Consider the following 16,593-nt stretch of genomic DNA (forward strand, 5'->3'; position numbering starts at 1 on the left):
AGATGGAGAGAAACATCGATTTGTTGTTCCCCTTACTTATGCACTCACTGGTTGATTCTTCTATGCGCCCTGATCAGGCATCAAACTTGCAACCTTGGCATATTGGGATGCTTTAACAACTGAGCTCCCAGCCGGGCTAGCTGATTTCCCATGGGTTCTCAGCACTGAAATTAGGCCAGACTAACCGGAGGAACTCAGTTACATCTCATTTAGTCTGTCTGGTTTGAAGAGCCTCAGGAGGGCGGGGGCCACCATCTGGGAAGCACAGGGGGGACAGGTAAGGACTCCCCCCAATGCACACTACCTCCCCACAGCCAGGTTTGTACTGGAGGGCAGCCCAGCAGAGAAGCCCAACTTTCTTCTTTTTTTAAAAAAAAATATATATATTTTATTGATTTTTTTACAGAGAGGAAGAGAGAGGGATAGAGAACTAGAAACGTCAATGAGAGAGAAACATCGACCAGCTGCCTCTTGCACAGCCCCTACCGGGGATGTGCCCGCAACCAACGTACATGCCCTTGACCGGAATCGAACCTGGGACCTTTCAGTCCGCAGACCGACGCTTTACCACTGAGCCAAACCGGTTTCAGCCCAACTTTCTTTTTTTATATTGACAGATATAAGCTTTGAGTGCCTGCATAAATATGACTTGAGGTCAAACAGGAAGATTTTCCAAAGGGTTAAAATGTATTAAACAATAGAACTTGTCCTTCCCTTTAGCCTGTCTCTGATCAGTTGACTGCTCTGCCCTCTCTAACCATTTCCACCAGACACAAAATGTCAAACTCCGGGTGGCATTTCCTTTTGTCTGGAAATCTCTTCCCGTGCTGCTCCTACTCCCCTGGAGGCAAACTCACCCCTGGGCTGTCCTGCTCAAATTTCAGTGGTTTGCCATGTACACATGAAGAACTTAATGTTCATACACAAAATGTACGCGTATGCTGTTAACAGTAATTTTGCTTTAAGCTTTTTTCATTAATTATTTTTATTTTTATGATCTCTCCACAAAGAAGTTATGAAAATACCTGTCAATATATTAAAAAGTTACTTTAAAATCCTGGGATGAAAAATTCTAAATATGTTACATCTTCTGTGATTTACAAATAACAAAGTTCTATAACTTAGAGCTTCTGAATGATTTTGACAGACATTTACTAAGAAGAGTCAGAACATTCGATAATCAATTTTCACCCCAAATGAGTTTTTGAGAAGCTACATTTGTTGACTGTCACCACACACTGACTCCATAGCCCAATGGCCTGACATTGGTACACTGGGCTATGGAGGCAGAGCGTGTAGAAAAGCCCCAATTTTAATTCAGTGCAGGAGAATGAGGCAGAATCCGCACCACTGTGACAAAAGCAGCCAGGGAGCACGGCTTCCGCTCCTGGTACAGAACAGTCCCCCAAACCACATCACTCCCCACGCACAGCTAAGAAGTGGCCAAGTGGCCGTGACAAGTCAGCCAGCACATTGCAACAGACTTGTCAGAAACTTCCTAAGAAAGCCAGAAAAGGAGACCATGCGCCAGCAAACTGCGGCCCGGTACCGTTTTTTGGGCAAAGATTAGTTTTGTAAAGATTAGTCATGTAAAACCACACACTCTTGTTGACATGCCATCCTGTATGCCACTTGAGCCCTAGACCTGGGCCATTGAACTCTGAAAACACTTATTGTCTAGCCCTTTACACAGAAGATGTGTACATTTTGATCTACATTCTTTAGCCTCCTCTTAGCCAGCTGTCTGGCGCTTCAGGGCGGTTTCCCGTTTTCCAGTTGTAAATTCAAAATTGTTGTGGTAGGCTGCATTCAGGTGTCTACCCTATGCCGCCATCTTGGTTTCTCCTGATCTACATTTTTTAAAGGACAGAAGAATTAACAGCTAAAACTAAATGTCCAGAGTTCAGCTGGACAGTAGCTTTTCACTATTGGCATTAGTCAGAGAGCAAATGTCATGTGAAACACCCATTCTTGGATGCAAAAGCACCTCTGGACCCTGACAGGTCTGCAAACACTGGCCTCCAGCTTGTTAGAGCACCTTCACAGGGAAGGGCAATTTCATGTCCTGGTGGCGGCAAACTATGTGAGTGCCAGGTCTGACCTCATCCCACCTGTCCCCCAGGAGTCCCACGGTGGGCGTCCGAGCGGGAGCCACCTTGAGCCAATCTCAGAACTTGGGTCAGGCTGTGCTTGGTGGCACAGGCAGAATCAGGTCTCTAAGAAATAAAGGGGAGGCAGGTGCTGCTGGGAGGTGGGCAGAGACCACAGTGTCCCCACAGTGTCCCGTGCCCTCTGCAGCCGGAAACCTAACAAAGGGCCTCTGGGACCTGCCACAAAGGGACAGCAGCAGGTGTTCACCAGCTTCAGGGACAGAGCAAACCAACCACAGCAAAGGGCTTTCCACAGACACTCGTGAGCTGATTCTATTCATTTAAAGAGTAAATATTAAGGAATAATCAAGACGTTTTGTGTGTGGTAAAATACACATAAAATTTACCATATTAACCATTTTTAAGTGCAGCTCAATGGCATTAGCACATTCACATGGTGTAGCCATCACCACCATCCATCTTAGAACTTTTTCATCTTCCCAAACTGGAACTCTGTTCCCATTAAACACTAACTCTCCTTTCCTCTCCCCCAGCCCCTGGCTCCTCCCATCTATTGATACTTCCTGTCTCTAAGTCAGACTTCTCTAGGGACTTCCTGTGAGTGGTATCACAGTGCTCTGTGCCTGGCTCATTTTGGAATGTGCATATGTGGAGGAAAAGGAGACTTGTTCTACCATTAGACATACTACAAAGCACTAACTACTTTTTAAAACCTAAATTGAGCATTGGAAGAATTTTGAAACAAACCGTCTGTGAGTCTACATGGAAGAGGCAATCCAGGGCGGCCATCAAAGGATCTGCCAGATGCTCCCCAGTGCCGAGCTCCCTGTCTGGGGGTGGCAGGGGTCGGAAGTGACATCCTGGATCACAGAGTGCCCAAAAGCAAACCCCAGGCTTTAAGACCTATGCAAATACACCTAGAACTGGGAAGTTAAGAAATAAACAAATTGAGGTGATTTTTGCAAATTCTGTATCTATTAAGGGACTTGTATCTAGAATAAAGAACTCTTACATCTCAATAATAAAAACATAAACAACCCCACTAAACAAAAGGCAGTCGAAACCAGTTTGGCTCAGTGGAGAGAGCATTGGCCTGCGGACTGAAGGGTCCCAGGTTTGATTCCGGTCAAGGGTATGTACCTTGGTTGCCGGCGCATCCCCCAGTGGGGTGTGTGTAGGGGCAGCTGATTGATGTTTCTGTCTATCCCTCTCTCTTCCTCTCTGTAAAAAATCAATAAAATATATATTTAAAAAAAAAAAAAAAAAAAAAAAAAAAAAAAAAGGAAAGACCTGGAACACATTTAGCCAAAGATAATATGCAAAACGGCCATGAGCATGTGAAAGATACATCAGTCATTGGGGAAAATGACTCCTAACCACAGAAAGCCTCTGCCTCACCCCCACTGGGATGGACACACAGATGTGAAGATGGAATCTTTGTATGGGGCTCATGGAAATGCAAACAGGGCAGCCAATTTGGAAAGCAATTTGGCAGTTTCTGGAAAGATTATCCAGAGTTTCCATATAACCCTGCAATTCCCCTTGTAGTTGCACATCCAAGGCACTGAACACATGTCTGCACAAAACCTGTTCACAGCAGCATGGTCTAAAGGTGGACACTACCCAAGTGTCCAACAGTTAATGAACAGACACAACGTGGTCAATCCACACTGGAAAATTATTCACCCATGAAAAGGAGAGAACTGACACACTGACACTCCCTACGTGAATGAACCTTGAAAACATGACGCTCAGTGAGAAGCCAGACACAAAAGGCTACACAGTGTGATTCCATTTATGTGAAATGTCCAGAGCAGGCAGATCCAGACAAAAAGTGGGTCCAAGGTTGTCAGGGTCTGGGGATGGGAGTGACTGCTGATGAGGATGATTTATTTTGTTCCAAATCTTCTGCAATTTATCAATCAAGAATACATAGGGGCAAGTATCTTTGGCAAGTAAAGTGAGTAGTGTAACTCAGCACTTACAGCAAGGTGGCAATATTAGCTCAATATTATTGAGCTATCCTTCAAATTAAGAACTGACAAGTCAGCCCTGACTGGTTTGGCTCAGTGGATAGAGCCTCTGTCTGTGGACTAAAGGGTCCTGGGTTAAATTCCAGTCAAGGGCATGTACCTTGGTTGCTGGCACATTCCCAGCAGGGGGTGTGCAGGAGGCAGCTAATCAATGTTTCTAACTCTCTATCCCTTTCTCTTCCTCTCTGTAAAAGTCAATTATTATATATATATATATCTGACAAATCAAGGACATAATGAAATAGAAGGCTGCTATAAACCAACTAACTTTATGTTTTATTTTCAAATTGATTTTAGAGGACAGGGGAGAGAGAGAGGAAAAAAAACCATTAATTGCCGAAACCGGTTTGGCTCGGTGGATAGAGCGTCGGCCTGCGGACTGAAGGGTCCCGGGTTCGATTCCGGTCAAGAGCATGTACCTTGGTTGTGGGCACATCCCCAGTGGGAGGTGCAAGAAGCAGCTGATCGATGATTATTCTTCTCATCGATGTTTCTAACTCTCTATCCCTCTCTCTCTCTGTAATAAATCAATAAAATATATCTTTAAAAAAAACAAACAAAAAACCATTAATTGTTTGCCTCCTGCAAGTGCCCCTACTGGGGACTGAACCCAAAATGTGAATATATACCCTGACTGGGATTCGAATGGGCAACCTCCTGGTGCATGGGGCGACGCCCAACCAACTGAGCCACACTGGCCAGGCCCAAATCACTGATTTTAGACATAAAGATTGAAAAATTTAAGAGCAAAATAAATGAATAGTGCTAAGAAAAAAAACTATTAACCCCCCCCCCCCAAGGAAAAAACCTGACAATGAAATCAAGAAAACACTAAGATTCAGTTAATAGATCTCAACTTGGATCCTTAAATTTAGACAAGCAAAATGCCACTTGATTAAATACTCTGATATGCATTGAAACCATTTTTTAAATTGTATGATCGGTGTACAGAACAATGCTCTACTCAACTGAGCCACACCGGCCAGGGCAACACTGTACTTTCTCGTCCAAAAAATCCAAACACGAAATAAGATGATTTGTAACATCATAGCCAATGGCTTATTGCATAGTTTCTGGCTTACTGTTACACTTCAAGTCCTAGTTTTCCAGCCACTAGGAAATAGAAATTCCCAATTTGCTTCCTAGTTTTCAAAAATTATGAAGGCCTTGGCCGGGTAGCTCAGTTGGTTATCATCCCAATACCAAAGCTGTGAGTTCGATCTCTGGTCAGGGCACACACCAGCAGCAACCAATGAATGCACCACTAAGTGGAACAACAAATTAATGTTCCTCTTTCTCCCCTCCTTTCTCTAAAACCAATAAAATAATTACCAATTAATTTATTGGTATTCTCAGTGCTACCATAAAGTAAACTAGAAGATGAATTAAAGTGTACACACTAAGCTTGACTTCAGCTTCAATAAGCCTTTTCTTCAGAAGGAAACTGCACAAATGTATCTCAGAGCATATTTTACTTTAAGCATATGAGCGGTCACCAATGCAGCCATACATGGTCCTATGTAAAGCCTCAAGAACACACATGTATTTTGCAAAAAGAGAGCAGACTAGGCAAACAACAAATTGATTCAGGGAGAGCAGAGTTAAATGGCCCAATCCTATATAATAAAAGCCTAATATGAAAATTGCTCAACCTGGGTTCGTCAGCTCACTATGATGTGCACCAGCGGGTGGTGTGGAACACGGCGGGTGTCGGCGATGTGGCGCTGGCAGCGGGCAGCAGTAGAGGCGCTGCTGGCCCCAATGGACCCTGAGTGGGACCGCAGTGGGACAGTGGAGCAGCTGAGAGGGCAGTGCAAGGCCAAGGCGGATACCATTGTCACCCCAATAAATTAAAAAAAAAAAAAAAAAAGGCAACCTATATAGCCAACCAAAGTGACAGCAGAAGTGAAATGGGGAACAGGGGGGTGGTGGTTGGAGTTGGAGTTGCTTTTGGGAGTGATGTAATATTCCAGAACTGGTGGTGATGCGTGCACAGCTGGGAACACACTAAAATGTGTACTGTAAATGGGTAAATTGTATGGTGACTATGTCTCAACAAAGCTATTAAAGTATATACATGATTTAACTTGGGGGGATTGTGTCTTCTGAAACCAGACACTCTAGTGAGGGAGAGGATCACTGGACCCCAAACTTCTGGGCAAGAAAAGCACAAGGGAGCATGGCTGGAAGTGAGCACTGGACAGTAGTCCTGCCTTTTGGGTGAAGGGAGAGGACAGGTCGCCCTTGCATTGTGAACACTGGACAGACGGCCAGTGGCTGTGGCAGTTTGCAGGTGGGGAGCAGTGAGGGGTCAGAGACCCTGTCTTGAAGCTACAACAAACCTGTCCTCCCATTTTTTAGACAAGTGAAACTGTTTACTCAAAATACCTTTAATTTAAAAACACCCAGCTTCAATACCAACTCAAATCCAGAGGTGTTTTAATCTCCCTGCCTGCTGACCTCAAGAGTCCTCAACAGGTCAGGGACAGGGCCACTGTGATAGGAGCACAGAGAAGGGAAGCTGAAGAGGGGGCTTACCCGGAGACTCGGACCCAGGTCCCACTTGTGGGGAGCCAGCGTGGAGTGCCCGGGGGGGACAAGCAAGAACCTAGGATATCTTGGCTGCTGGCTAGCTCACTGGCCTCCCCTCAGCAACCTGTCCTCTTGAGGAGCCATTTACGCAGGATCCCAGGGGGGCTCAGTGTCATGTGAGGCCACAGGGCCCTCAGCCAGGAAGGAAAGCACACAGCCTGCCTTGGGTTCCAGAGGAGCAGCAGGTAGGTTTCCAGGGTGAACAGATCACAGCAGGACAGACCAGCAGGCCAACTGCCTGGGTAAGGTGGTTACAGTCCATTTGTCTGTTTCCTGGGGGCTGGGGAGAGAAGAAAGGACTATCACATGATTTGTCTATCACATGGGTTGGGCACACCCAGGGGGCAGGTGCCACTCCCTCTGGGCCCCACAGGAGGTGGATAGTGACAGGCTGTGGTGGAACCTGGAAGGAGAAGGTTAGGGCAACGAAGAGGAAAGCAGGTCTGGAAAGAAGGAGCTGAGCTCAGAGCTCTGGGTTGAACATCAGTGGGGTAGGTAGGTAACAGGTGGGGCCCACTCAGGCAAAGACTTGGGTCCTTCCTGCACCACCAGTGTACACAGACACCCCTACTCCTGCACAGACCCCCCAGCTGGGGTGGCACGTGTCTTACCTGCTAGGTGTAGGATGGCTACTGAACCAGCCGGTAGGTGATGTATCTGCCTGCGGTTTCGCTGGGCCGGATGATCTTCACTACCTGCATCAGAATGAGAGCAGGGCTGGGCAGGGCCTCCTCAGGGACCCAGGGGTGTGTGTGGTTTGGTGGGGGCAGCAGCAGGGCAGGTGGCACCGGGAGCCGGAACAGAAGAGTCTTGGGGGTAGCCATGATTCTTTAAAAAGCTGGGGGAGGGAGGAGGTCCTGAGGCTCCTGCCCAGGAGGAAAAAGGCTGGGGGGAGGGCTCTCCTGCCAGGGTGGTCTCTCACCTGCCCTCTCTTGATCCCAAAGTAGCGTGCCACGGGGTCTCCAGCCTGGATCCTGGGCAGCTGGTTTTCTCGGAGTTTACTGGAAAGCCCGGTCAGGAAAAAAGCCACGCAGGGCTGCGGGGAGGATGGAGAAGCCCAGAGGATTGGGGAGGGGAGAGGACAGAAAGGATACTATCTGGCCAGCAGCTCCGTCACCTCCTCCTTGGTCATGACGACATGCTCTGGGACCAGCTGCCAAGAGAACAGAACCTGTGTCTCCAGGGGGCCAGGACCCCGCTGTGCCCCACACTCCCACACGGGGAGGGGTACAGTATCCTTCTCAGCTAGTCTACAACCGACCATGATTGTCATGCAGAGGGGTCTTGGGACACAACTTGGGATCCCCATCCCCAGGTCAGCAGCGTGGGCTGGGAACCCAAATTCTCAGCAAGGCTCAGTAACGCTGTTGCTGCTGCTGCTCTGGACCCGGGGGCCACACTTTGAGAGCCTGGCTCTACTTCCTTTACCATCTCACCCCTCCCCACCACCCAATTCCCCCCACCTTCCCTAGGCCCCACCTCGTGCTCCGTGATGTTGATGAGCAGCTCCTGCTGCAGAAACTGTTCCAGGATGTACTTGGGGGCCATGTCAACCAGGGACTGGAAAAAGAGATCCTCAGACACGGCCATGTCCCCCCCACAACCACCACGACCCCCCCACAACCACCACCACCACCACACACACACACACACACACACACACACACACACACACACGGGACTGGAGACCCAGCTCTTGTTTCTTCCTCAGAGGACATGGCAAGTGGGAAAGCTGAATGGGTTTGATCTTGTTCCTCAATAAGAAGCCAGGCGTTCCCATTGCATGCATGGGGTTCTCCCCACTGGCCCTTGGCACAACTCCAGACCTCAGCCTGGTGTCAGGAATTGAGTTTCTATCAATTTAATGAGTCCAGGAGGTTGGTCCCTGAGCTGGCATGGAGGCCCCTTCCCCAAGAGAAGACCAAGATGGCAGAGACTCTGAGCAAGGACCACAGGCACAGGGAAGAGGGTGCTCACTGCTCCTCCCATCCCACTTAGGCCTCTCCAACCACAGACGGGGGATGCTGGGCCTGCTCTGGGGATGCCCCATGCTGCCCACAGAGGACAGCAGCTCCTCAGACCCTGACCTCCATTAGAACGTAGGGCCAGTGGGTGCCCTGGGTGAAGACAGCAGCGGGCCTCTCAGGTGCCACAGGAAAGTGAGGCTCGGGCAGGACAGGAAGGAAGAGGTCAGGCTCTGTGCTGTGGGGCACCCACCTGCTTGGCAGAGGGCGTCATGCCCTGCTGCACAACGATGAGGGCTCGGGTGATGTTTTCCTCCTGCATGCGCTGGCAGTACACCTTGATGGTCTTGATCCCCACCTTGGGCTCCTCTGCGGACAGAGTGCATTCTGGTCCACAATGCCAGGCGCTTACCCACCCCTTCCCAGGCATGTGTGGCACCCCTCTGAGGCTGTTTTCCTGTCTGTAGAACAGGGAGCAGCTGAAAGGTGCCTATGCCCTGGATTTCAGAGGCCCCTGTCTGGAAGTGGGGTCTAGAATCTGGGTTTAGGTGGGTGCCTCGCTGGTTCCAAGGTTTGAGAATCCCCAAGCTAAGTGGCTTGTTTTGTCTGGGAGCCCACAAAGTGCATGGCTGGGTGTCCAGAGATAAGATGAGGTTGGTGGATCTGCCATGGAGACAGATCACTCATCCCCAGGGGCAGAAGTCCTTATGTTTTCAGTAGCATTAGGGGCCTGGGGCTTTGTCACTGGAGAAACACTGGACCCTATGAGCTTAGCAGGTCCGCCACTGGGCTCTGGCCACCAGGATTCATGTGAGACTCCCAGCTGGGCCTCCGTCTCCTGTAGTGCAAATCACTCCATTGATGAGCAGTATCCTGGGCTGAGTTATGTCCTCCCAAATCCCCGTGTTTGAGTCCTAATTCCCAGTACCTCAGAAGGTAACTAAACTACTGTGTTTGGTACAGGAGCCTTCAAAGAGGTAATTAAGGTAACATGAGGTCACATGAACCCTGATCCAATCTGACTGGTGTGCTTCTGAGAGACTGAGACAGACATTAGGGACCCTGTGAGGACACAGGGAGGAGGCAGCCACCGTCTAACATGCTAAGGAAAGAAGCAATCAGGGGGAACTGACCCAGCAGACACCTTGATCTTGGACTTCCAGCCCCAAGCACTGGAGACAATAAGTCAGTTGTTTTAGGATTCATCTGCAGTGTTTTGTTATAGCGGCCTCAGCAAACCAATACAGACAGAAACTTCGGCCCTGTCCTAAAGCATGTCCCAGAGGAGCAGTGACACCTCCAGTGTCATCAAACACCAGGAAATGCAGGGAGAACTCCTGCTCCAGGGAGAAGCTCATCCCTGACAGGACTGGCGCTGGCTCTGTGGGAGGCTTGTAATTAGGCATTAAATATCTCAAATAACCGTATCTCATACACAGGGACATTTTCTTAAAAAGTGTCACCAGGTTCAGCTCTGCAAATGTTTCCTGCCCTCCCACTTCATTCTAGGCATGTAGTTGTCACCAAGGTGCTGAACACAGCCTGGTCCCCCAGCTTTTGCAGGCCTGAGCGTGAGGCTGCCTCAATGTGTTAGGTGCTAAGACAGAGGAACACAGGGATCCCAGGACACCCCGCAGTGGGCTCTTTGCTCAGTGGGGATCCTGGAAGAGGAGACACCTGAGTGTAGTCTCCGGGACAATGACTGGACACTGAGGAGGCAGAGTGAGGAGGAAAGGGTGTGGTGAGGTGGGGGATAGGCAATATGAGGCAATAACTCTGCAGCCGTGCAGGAAGGAGCTGCAGGGAACACAGGCGCTGAGAATGGAAGCTGGGCTGGTGGTGGACTGAGGAGGAAATAGTGCGTCTGAGGAGCTGGGGGCTCGCCTGGAAGGTCTATGATAATCGTGGTCAGAGAAAACAGTCAAGGAATAGAGAACGGGGTGGGGGGTCGAGAAGGAAACTGGAAAAGGTTCTCAGAAGGGTCAGAATCATCGGCATCGCCCACAGCACATAAGGTGAGGGGAACGCTCTCCCCTGGGCCGATGTTACAAGCTGGAATGGTCTAAGCAGGGGAATGCTACAAGCTGGATCCCAAGCAGGCCCTCAGATGGCTCTACCAGAACAGTGCCCCCCTCAGGCACCAGCAGGACACCCACCTGGGAAGAAGACGAACATCTGGTCAGTGGGGTCATCATTGTGGGCCACCAGCACTGTGAGGTCCGTGCGCCGTGGCCGCCCTTCACTTGGCTTGTCCCCAAACTGGGCCTTGAACTCCTCTAGTGTCTGGTCCAGCTCATCCTGAGTCACCAGGTAGCCTCGGTCATGGCACAGCTGTGGACAGAAAGAGCCAGGTGACCGCAAGTGAGAGGAGGAATGGCAGCAAGAGCTTGGACCGAACGAGGCCACTGTGAGGACAATACTGGGAGTTTGGGGCTCAGTGTGACAGGTGTGTGTAGAACCCAGAAAAGAGGGATGAAGCCGGTAAAGGCAAATACAGTGCACACGCCAAGACAGCCATTGTGCCAATTCAGTTAATCAGCTGCCATGGGTGCTGTCATTTTATCCTGAAAACTGAGGCCATGGGAGTGAGAGGCTGTGATTAGAAGCAGCTGCAGAGCTGGGACCTGGGTTGGGGCCTTGGGAACTGGAGCGGAAAAAGACAGTTAGGTAGGAGGGGCGTTGCTAGGCTGCCTGGACAGTTGAAAACCAGGCAAAAGCTTGAGGGCCAGGAGTTCTAGGACTCATCTCGGAAACTGGGACTCTTTACTGGGCTGACAGGAAGCAGATCCACGTCTGGTAGGGCTCAGTGGATAGAGCGACGGCCTGCGGACTAAAGGGTCCCAGGTTCCATTCCCGCCAAGGGCACATGCCCGGGTTGCTGGCTCGCCCCTCCCTGCCCCTCCTCCCACCCCAGGATACGGGAGTTGTTCAGGAGGCAGGCAATCAATGATTTCCTCTCATCATTGTTCCTCTCCCTCTCTCCCTCCCTCCCTCTCTCTCTCTCTCTCTCCCCCTTCCTCTCTATAAAAAACAAAACAAAACAAAAAAAACGTAAAGAAAGGGAGGTCAGAGCTGCTATCAGCCTAGCCTGCCTGAGGCCTCCTACATTCCCTTTCCTCTGTGAAGTCCCCACACCTGATTTTCTCTCAGGACCCACAACACTGTAGGCCTGTACTGGTTTCAGTCACTATCTTTGGGGGAGTTCGGCAAACGAGTGGAGAGGGAGAGAGGAAAAGAGCAAGAGCGAGCGCCGGACCGAGATCAAACCACAACCTAGCTAAGTACCACAACCTGGCTAAGTATCACCACAACCTGGCTAAGTGCCCTGACCAGAACTAGAACCCGCAGCCTTTCGGTGTACAGGACGACACCGCTCCACCCGGCCAGGGCTCTCATAAACTCTTTTAAAGTCCTTTACAGGGCTCGGCATTCTTTACGTGGACAGCACCGTGACACAGAGGTAGCAAACATGCGGGTAGAGACCCCAGACTCCCGTTTCCGCCTCCCTGCCCGGCTCGGACTCACGACTGGGCCCCGAGACCCGCGCTCACTGCGCTCGCCAGGCCCCGCGCGCTCTCACCTGCATAATAGTCTTGCGAATCTTCCACAGCCGGTAGGTCTCCTCCTCGTCGTCCATGCCTGCCTACCGCCGCTCGCACTCACTGCGCCTGCGCCCGCCGGGACGTGCGCGTGCCGACTGCGCCTGCTGCGAAGCCCCGTTCAGGCCCCCTCAGCCTCTCTGATTAGGGCTGTCCCAAGCGAACGCCTGAATGCAACGACGTTTGGGAGAGGCAGTGCTAAGGGCAGCCCGAGTGGCTGTTGGCTGTGCCAGAGGAATGCGAATGGCACCGCCCACTCGCGCTTTGGAAGCTCTCGCGTGGGTTTGGGAGCTCTCGCGTGGCTTTGGCTGCTTCTCTGGAGTTCCTGTTTCTTCTCAACATCCGTCTCGGGGCGGCAGTTTAGAATCCCAAACTAGCTGAGGCGAGGAAGCTGAGGCTGGGACAACTGAGGCCCAGACCGAGCCAGAGGCCTTCTCTCCTCTCAGGAACCGTGGGGCTGCGTAGTAGTCGCTCCATAAATGTTTGTGCGTTCAACTGTAAGGGGTCCTTTTTATTGGTTCTGGGCCATGTGCAACCTAATGGGCCCAGCCTCAGTTTTCCCATCTGTACAATGGATATAATAAACTGTCCCCCATTTAAGAGCATTAGCTGACCCTGGATGAGTAGATCAGTTGGTTAGAGTGTCTTTCAGATAAGCCAAGATTGTGGGTTTGATTCCCTGGTCAGGGCACATACAAGAATCAATCAATGAATAAGTGGAACAGTAAATCAATGTTTCTCTCTCTCCCTCCTTCCTCTCTAAAAAAAAAAAAAAAAAAAAATCATAAACTTAGGGTTAGTTGAGAATCTAAAGGAACGACCATGTTTGGGAGGAGGTTATCATAGGTCCTAGTGCTTATGACATTCTCCCACCTCTGTCCTCTCCCCTTCCTGTCCCCTGAGATCAAACCACAGCCCTGTCTCTTCCTGATTTAATACAGGAGATTCACCCAGCCCAGCCCCTGCCACTTTGGAGGCCATCGGTAACTTCTCATTCAGTAATACATTTATTCAATCAGGTATTAACTGAACAACCACAGGGTAAGCACCCCCTTAGTTTCCAAGAAGAGACAGGATAGACATGGTAAACATATAAACATGCAGCCCCCAGGGGAGTCTGATCCTGCCCGCCAGGTTTTTTGGGCAGTGAGCGCAGCCAAGGTGTTACAGTAGGAATTAGTAGTTCATATAGTCTGGCCCTCCAGCTCTCTGAGGGACCGTGATCTGGCCCCCACTTTAAAAAGTTTGAGGACCCCTGTATTAGACAATAATGTGAGAAGGTGACAATGCTTTGTTTTTGTTTTTTTTTAATTATTAATTTTTTACAGAGAGGAAGGGAGAGGGATAGAGAGTTAGAAACATTGATGAGAAACATTGATCAGCTGCCTCCTGCACGCCCCCTACTGGGGATGAGCCCACAACCAAGGTACATGCCCCTGACGGGAATGGAACCTGGGACTCTTCAGCCTGCAGGCTGACACTCTATCCACTGAGCTAAACCGGTTTCGGCAAGCTGACAATGCTTTGTAAGAAGAGCAGGCCAGCTATGGGAATGGGGGTTTGCAGTATCAGGAGGTTAGGAAAGGGGAGGAGAAGTTCGAGCAAAGTCCCACAGGAGGAGAGGGAGGGAGGTGTGGCTGTCTGGAGGAAGGCGTTACCAGGCAGAGGGTACAGTCTGTACCGAGACTCTGCAGTTGCATCTTGCCTGGTTGGCAGCAGGAGGCCTGTGGAGGCAGGATAGGAGAGGAAGTCAGAGGGTGGAGTGGGTCACATCTGGGAGGCCTTGTTGATTGAATTGAAACATTTGGGTTTTATATTCAGGGAGACCAGGGAAGGTGGGGGGGTGTCCTAACCGGAGAGTGGGGAGCAGTGGTCCGGGTCCAGGTGTCCTGAAGGAAGCACCCACAGGATTTGTAGGACAGGACGTGGAGCTGAGGACAAACAGAGCTGCCCTGACTGGGATAGAAAGACTCAGTGGACAGACAGGAAAGGACTCTGTGATGTGCAGAGCTGAGGGGGCTCTGGTGAGACCCCAAGGGGAGACACTGATGAAATGGGGAGGATAGGATCTGGAATCCAAGGTGAGGTTTGAGTGGAGACAGACATGTGGGCACGATGGGCACAGGGCGGAGATTGGAGCTGGGAGCCTGCAGGAGTTCACGAGCAGATCCAGACCGGAGGCCAGGAGGAGGAAAGGGAGCTTAGAAGGCAGAAGTGTGCACAGACCCCGGCCCGGCTGCATGGGCTCCAATCTTGGCTCTGTGACCCAAGGCACACATTATTTAACCTCTGTGCCCCATTGCCTCCCTCCCCCGTGCCACAAGCAGCGCCGTTTCCTAGGGTGACCTGGCTGATGACTGAGCACCTGACACTAATGTCAGTGCTGTTCCATAGAATAAGGGCGCCAGGTGTCCTGGGACCAGGTGAAAAGTCGTCTGGAGGAGGCATAGGGAGCAGCCATCAAAGCCGCCCGGCAATGAGTCTGAGCAGGCCTGAGGACTGGGCAGAGGTTTGGCTAAGTGGGTGTTGTTCGTGACCATGAGGAGAACAGATCCAAGGAATGGGTGAACTCAACTCCTGGGTGGGGCAGGTTTGCAGGAGGGAAGGAATTGGAGATGTGGCTAGCTGCAGAGAGGAACAGGGGAGACAAAGTTGGAGAGCGAGAAGGACAGGGTGGGGTTTGTTTTGTTTTGTTTTTTTAATTGATTTTTTACAGAGAGGAGGAGAGAGAGAGAGAGAGCCAGAAACGTCGATGAGAGAGAAACATCGACCAGCCGCCTCCTGCACACGCCCTACCGGGGATGTGCCCGCAACCAACATACATGCCCTTGACCGGAATCGAACCTGGGACCTTCCAATCCGCAGACCGACGCTCTCTCCACTGAGCCAAACCGGTTTCGGCCAGGGTGGGTTTTAATAGGAAAAAGGGCTCACAAGAGCAGGTGGGCCTCAGGACACCAGAGAGGCTGGCAGAGCCAGACCCCAGTGCTGCTGGCTCAGAGTCCTGCCGCGGATGAAGCGGCCTCAGCACCAGGACACAGAGTAGCAACCTGCTCCTTCACACCCCTCACCATGCTGTGCCACCTGGCAGATCCTGAGGCCCAGAGATCAGCCCCCCCCTCACGCCCCCCCCCCCCCTTCATGGGTGGGCATGTAAGATGGGGCAGCCCCTGTGGAAAACAGTCTGGTAGCTCCTCAAGCAGAGTTACCACGTGACCCAGCATGTTTACTACCAGGTGCATAAGTGAAACCGGACATCCAGTGGGTCTGAGCTGCCTGTCTCTATCTGAGCCAGTTCAACAGAGAAGGGTTGAACCATGCAGGAGCATTTATTCCAATCATGCCAGCAGTCTGTGAGAGCAGCGGGTCATCCACAAAAATCTGCTCCAATCCTTCCCATAAGCCAGCCACTTCTATCCGGTAGGAGGACAAAGATTACCCGGGAAAGTATAGGTATTACAGGCATGGGGAAGTAGGCAAGGTATAATGGTTACTAGGTTACAGGCAATGTGGGCTGGGGCCGAAAGGGCGGGCAAAGGGCAGGTGCCTCCTGGGCCAGATTGTTTCAGCAACAAGGGAGGCAGTTATTGGGAAAGAAGAATGGACTGACTGCATTCCTAGGTTAATTTTTATTTCCTGGGGCATATAGCTCTCAGCCAGCTGAGAATGTGCTTCTCTAATCAGAACAGAACAATCACGGTTAACAGAGCATGACTAATATATCTTATCATTTATAATTATAGCTAGTCCCTGTTAGGTCTGATCAATTAACTGAATCGATACTCTCCCCGCTGGGAACCAACCTTTAGGCCATTTCACTATGGACATTCCCTTTTGCTGAGACCACACTTTACTTGCTGAGACCACATTCCATTATCTCTCCCCTCTGGACCTGCACAGAGAATTCTCCGCCTAGAAAAAGCCCGCCCAAAGTTCTTTAAAAACCGTTGATTCCTGTCACAGGGTGCTGGAGCCACCTGGGGCTCAGCCACCTGGTGTGCGGATGATCGAATAAATTTGTAATCCCTCACCATTCTGGCCTCGTGCATTCCTCCTTCGACGACCTAACAGTCCCCATTATTCTATTTCTGCCCTTAACGTTAGGAGAAATGAAAATGTGCCCACACAAAAACTTTATAGCATTACAAAGCCAATAGAAGAATGTATATCAAGGGATGAATGAATAAAGAAAGTGGTCCATCAATAAAATATATATTTTTTAAAAGTAGGGGGAGGGCCCTAGCCAGCTTGGCTCAGTGGATAGAGTGTCAGCCTTCTGACTGAAGAGTCCCAG

At 50.5% G+C, this 16,593-nt stretch overlaps 1 protein-coding gene across 1 annotated transcript; it reads right to left on the bottom strand.

Moving 5' to 3' along the window:
• Positions 1 to 6,518: 6,518 nt before the first annotated feature.
• POLR2E (RNA polymerase II, I and III subunit E) lies at positions 6,519 to 12,432 on the bottom strand. The gene is made up of 8 exons (XM_084886499.1): positions 12,281 to 12,432; positions 10,857 to 11,031; positions 8,954 to 9,069; positions 8,216 to 8,296; positions 7,831 to 7,889; positions 7,659 to 7,737; positions 7,348 to 7,431; positions 6,519 to 7,016 (listed from the first exon to the last, which is right to left on the bottom strand). Exons 1-7 carry the CDS (start codon positions 12,335 to 12,337, stop codon positions 7,366 to 7,368), a joined length of 633 nt encoding a protein of 210 aa, XP_084742625.1. The 5' UTR covers positions 12,338 to 12,432; the 3' UTR covers positions 6,519 to 7,016; positions 7,348 to 7,365.
• Between the last annotated feature and the right edge of the window lie 4,161 nt (positions 12,433 to 16,593).

Source organism: Pipistrellus hanaki (assembly GCF_964339955.1).
Source record: "Pipistrellus hanaki genome assembly, chromosome: 5".
NCBI classification, from domain to species: Eukaryota; Metazoa; Chordata; class Mammalia; order Chiroptera; family Vespertilionidae; genus Pipistrellus; species Pipistrellus hanaki.

Coding starts and splice junctions, on each gene's coding strand:
- POLR2E (XM_084886499.1), bottom strand. CDS start 12,337: ATGGACGACGAGGAGGAGACCTACCGGCTGTGGAAGATTCGCAAGACT. Junction 9,070..10,856: donor GATGTTCGTCTTCTTCCCAG/GTGGGTGTCCTG, acceptor CTCTGTCCGCAG/AGGAGCCCAAGGTGGGGATC. Junction 7,738..7,830: donor ACGGAGCTGCTGGCCAGATA/GTATCCTTTCTG, acceptor CGGGCTTTCCAG/TAAACTCCGAGAAAACCAGC.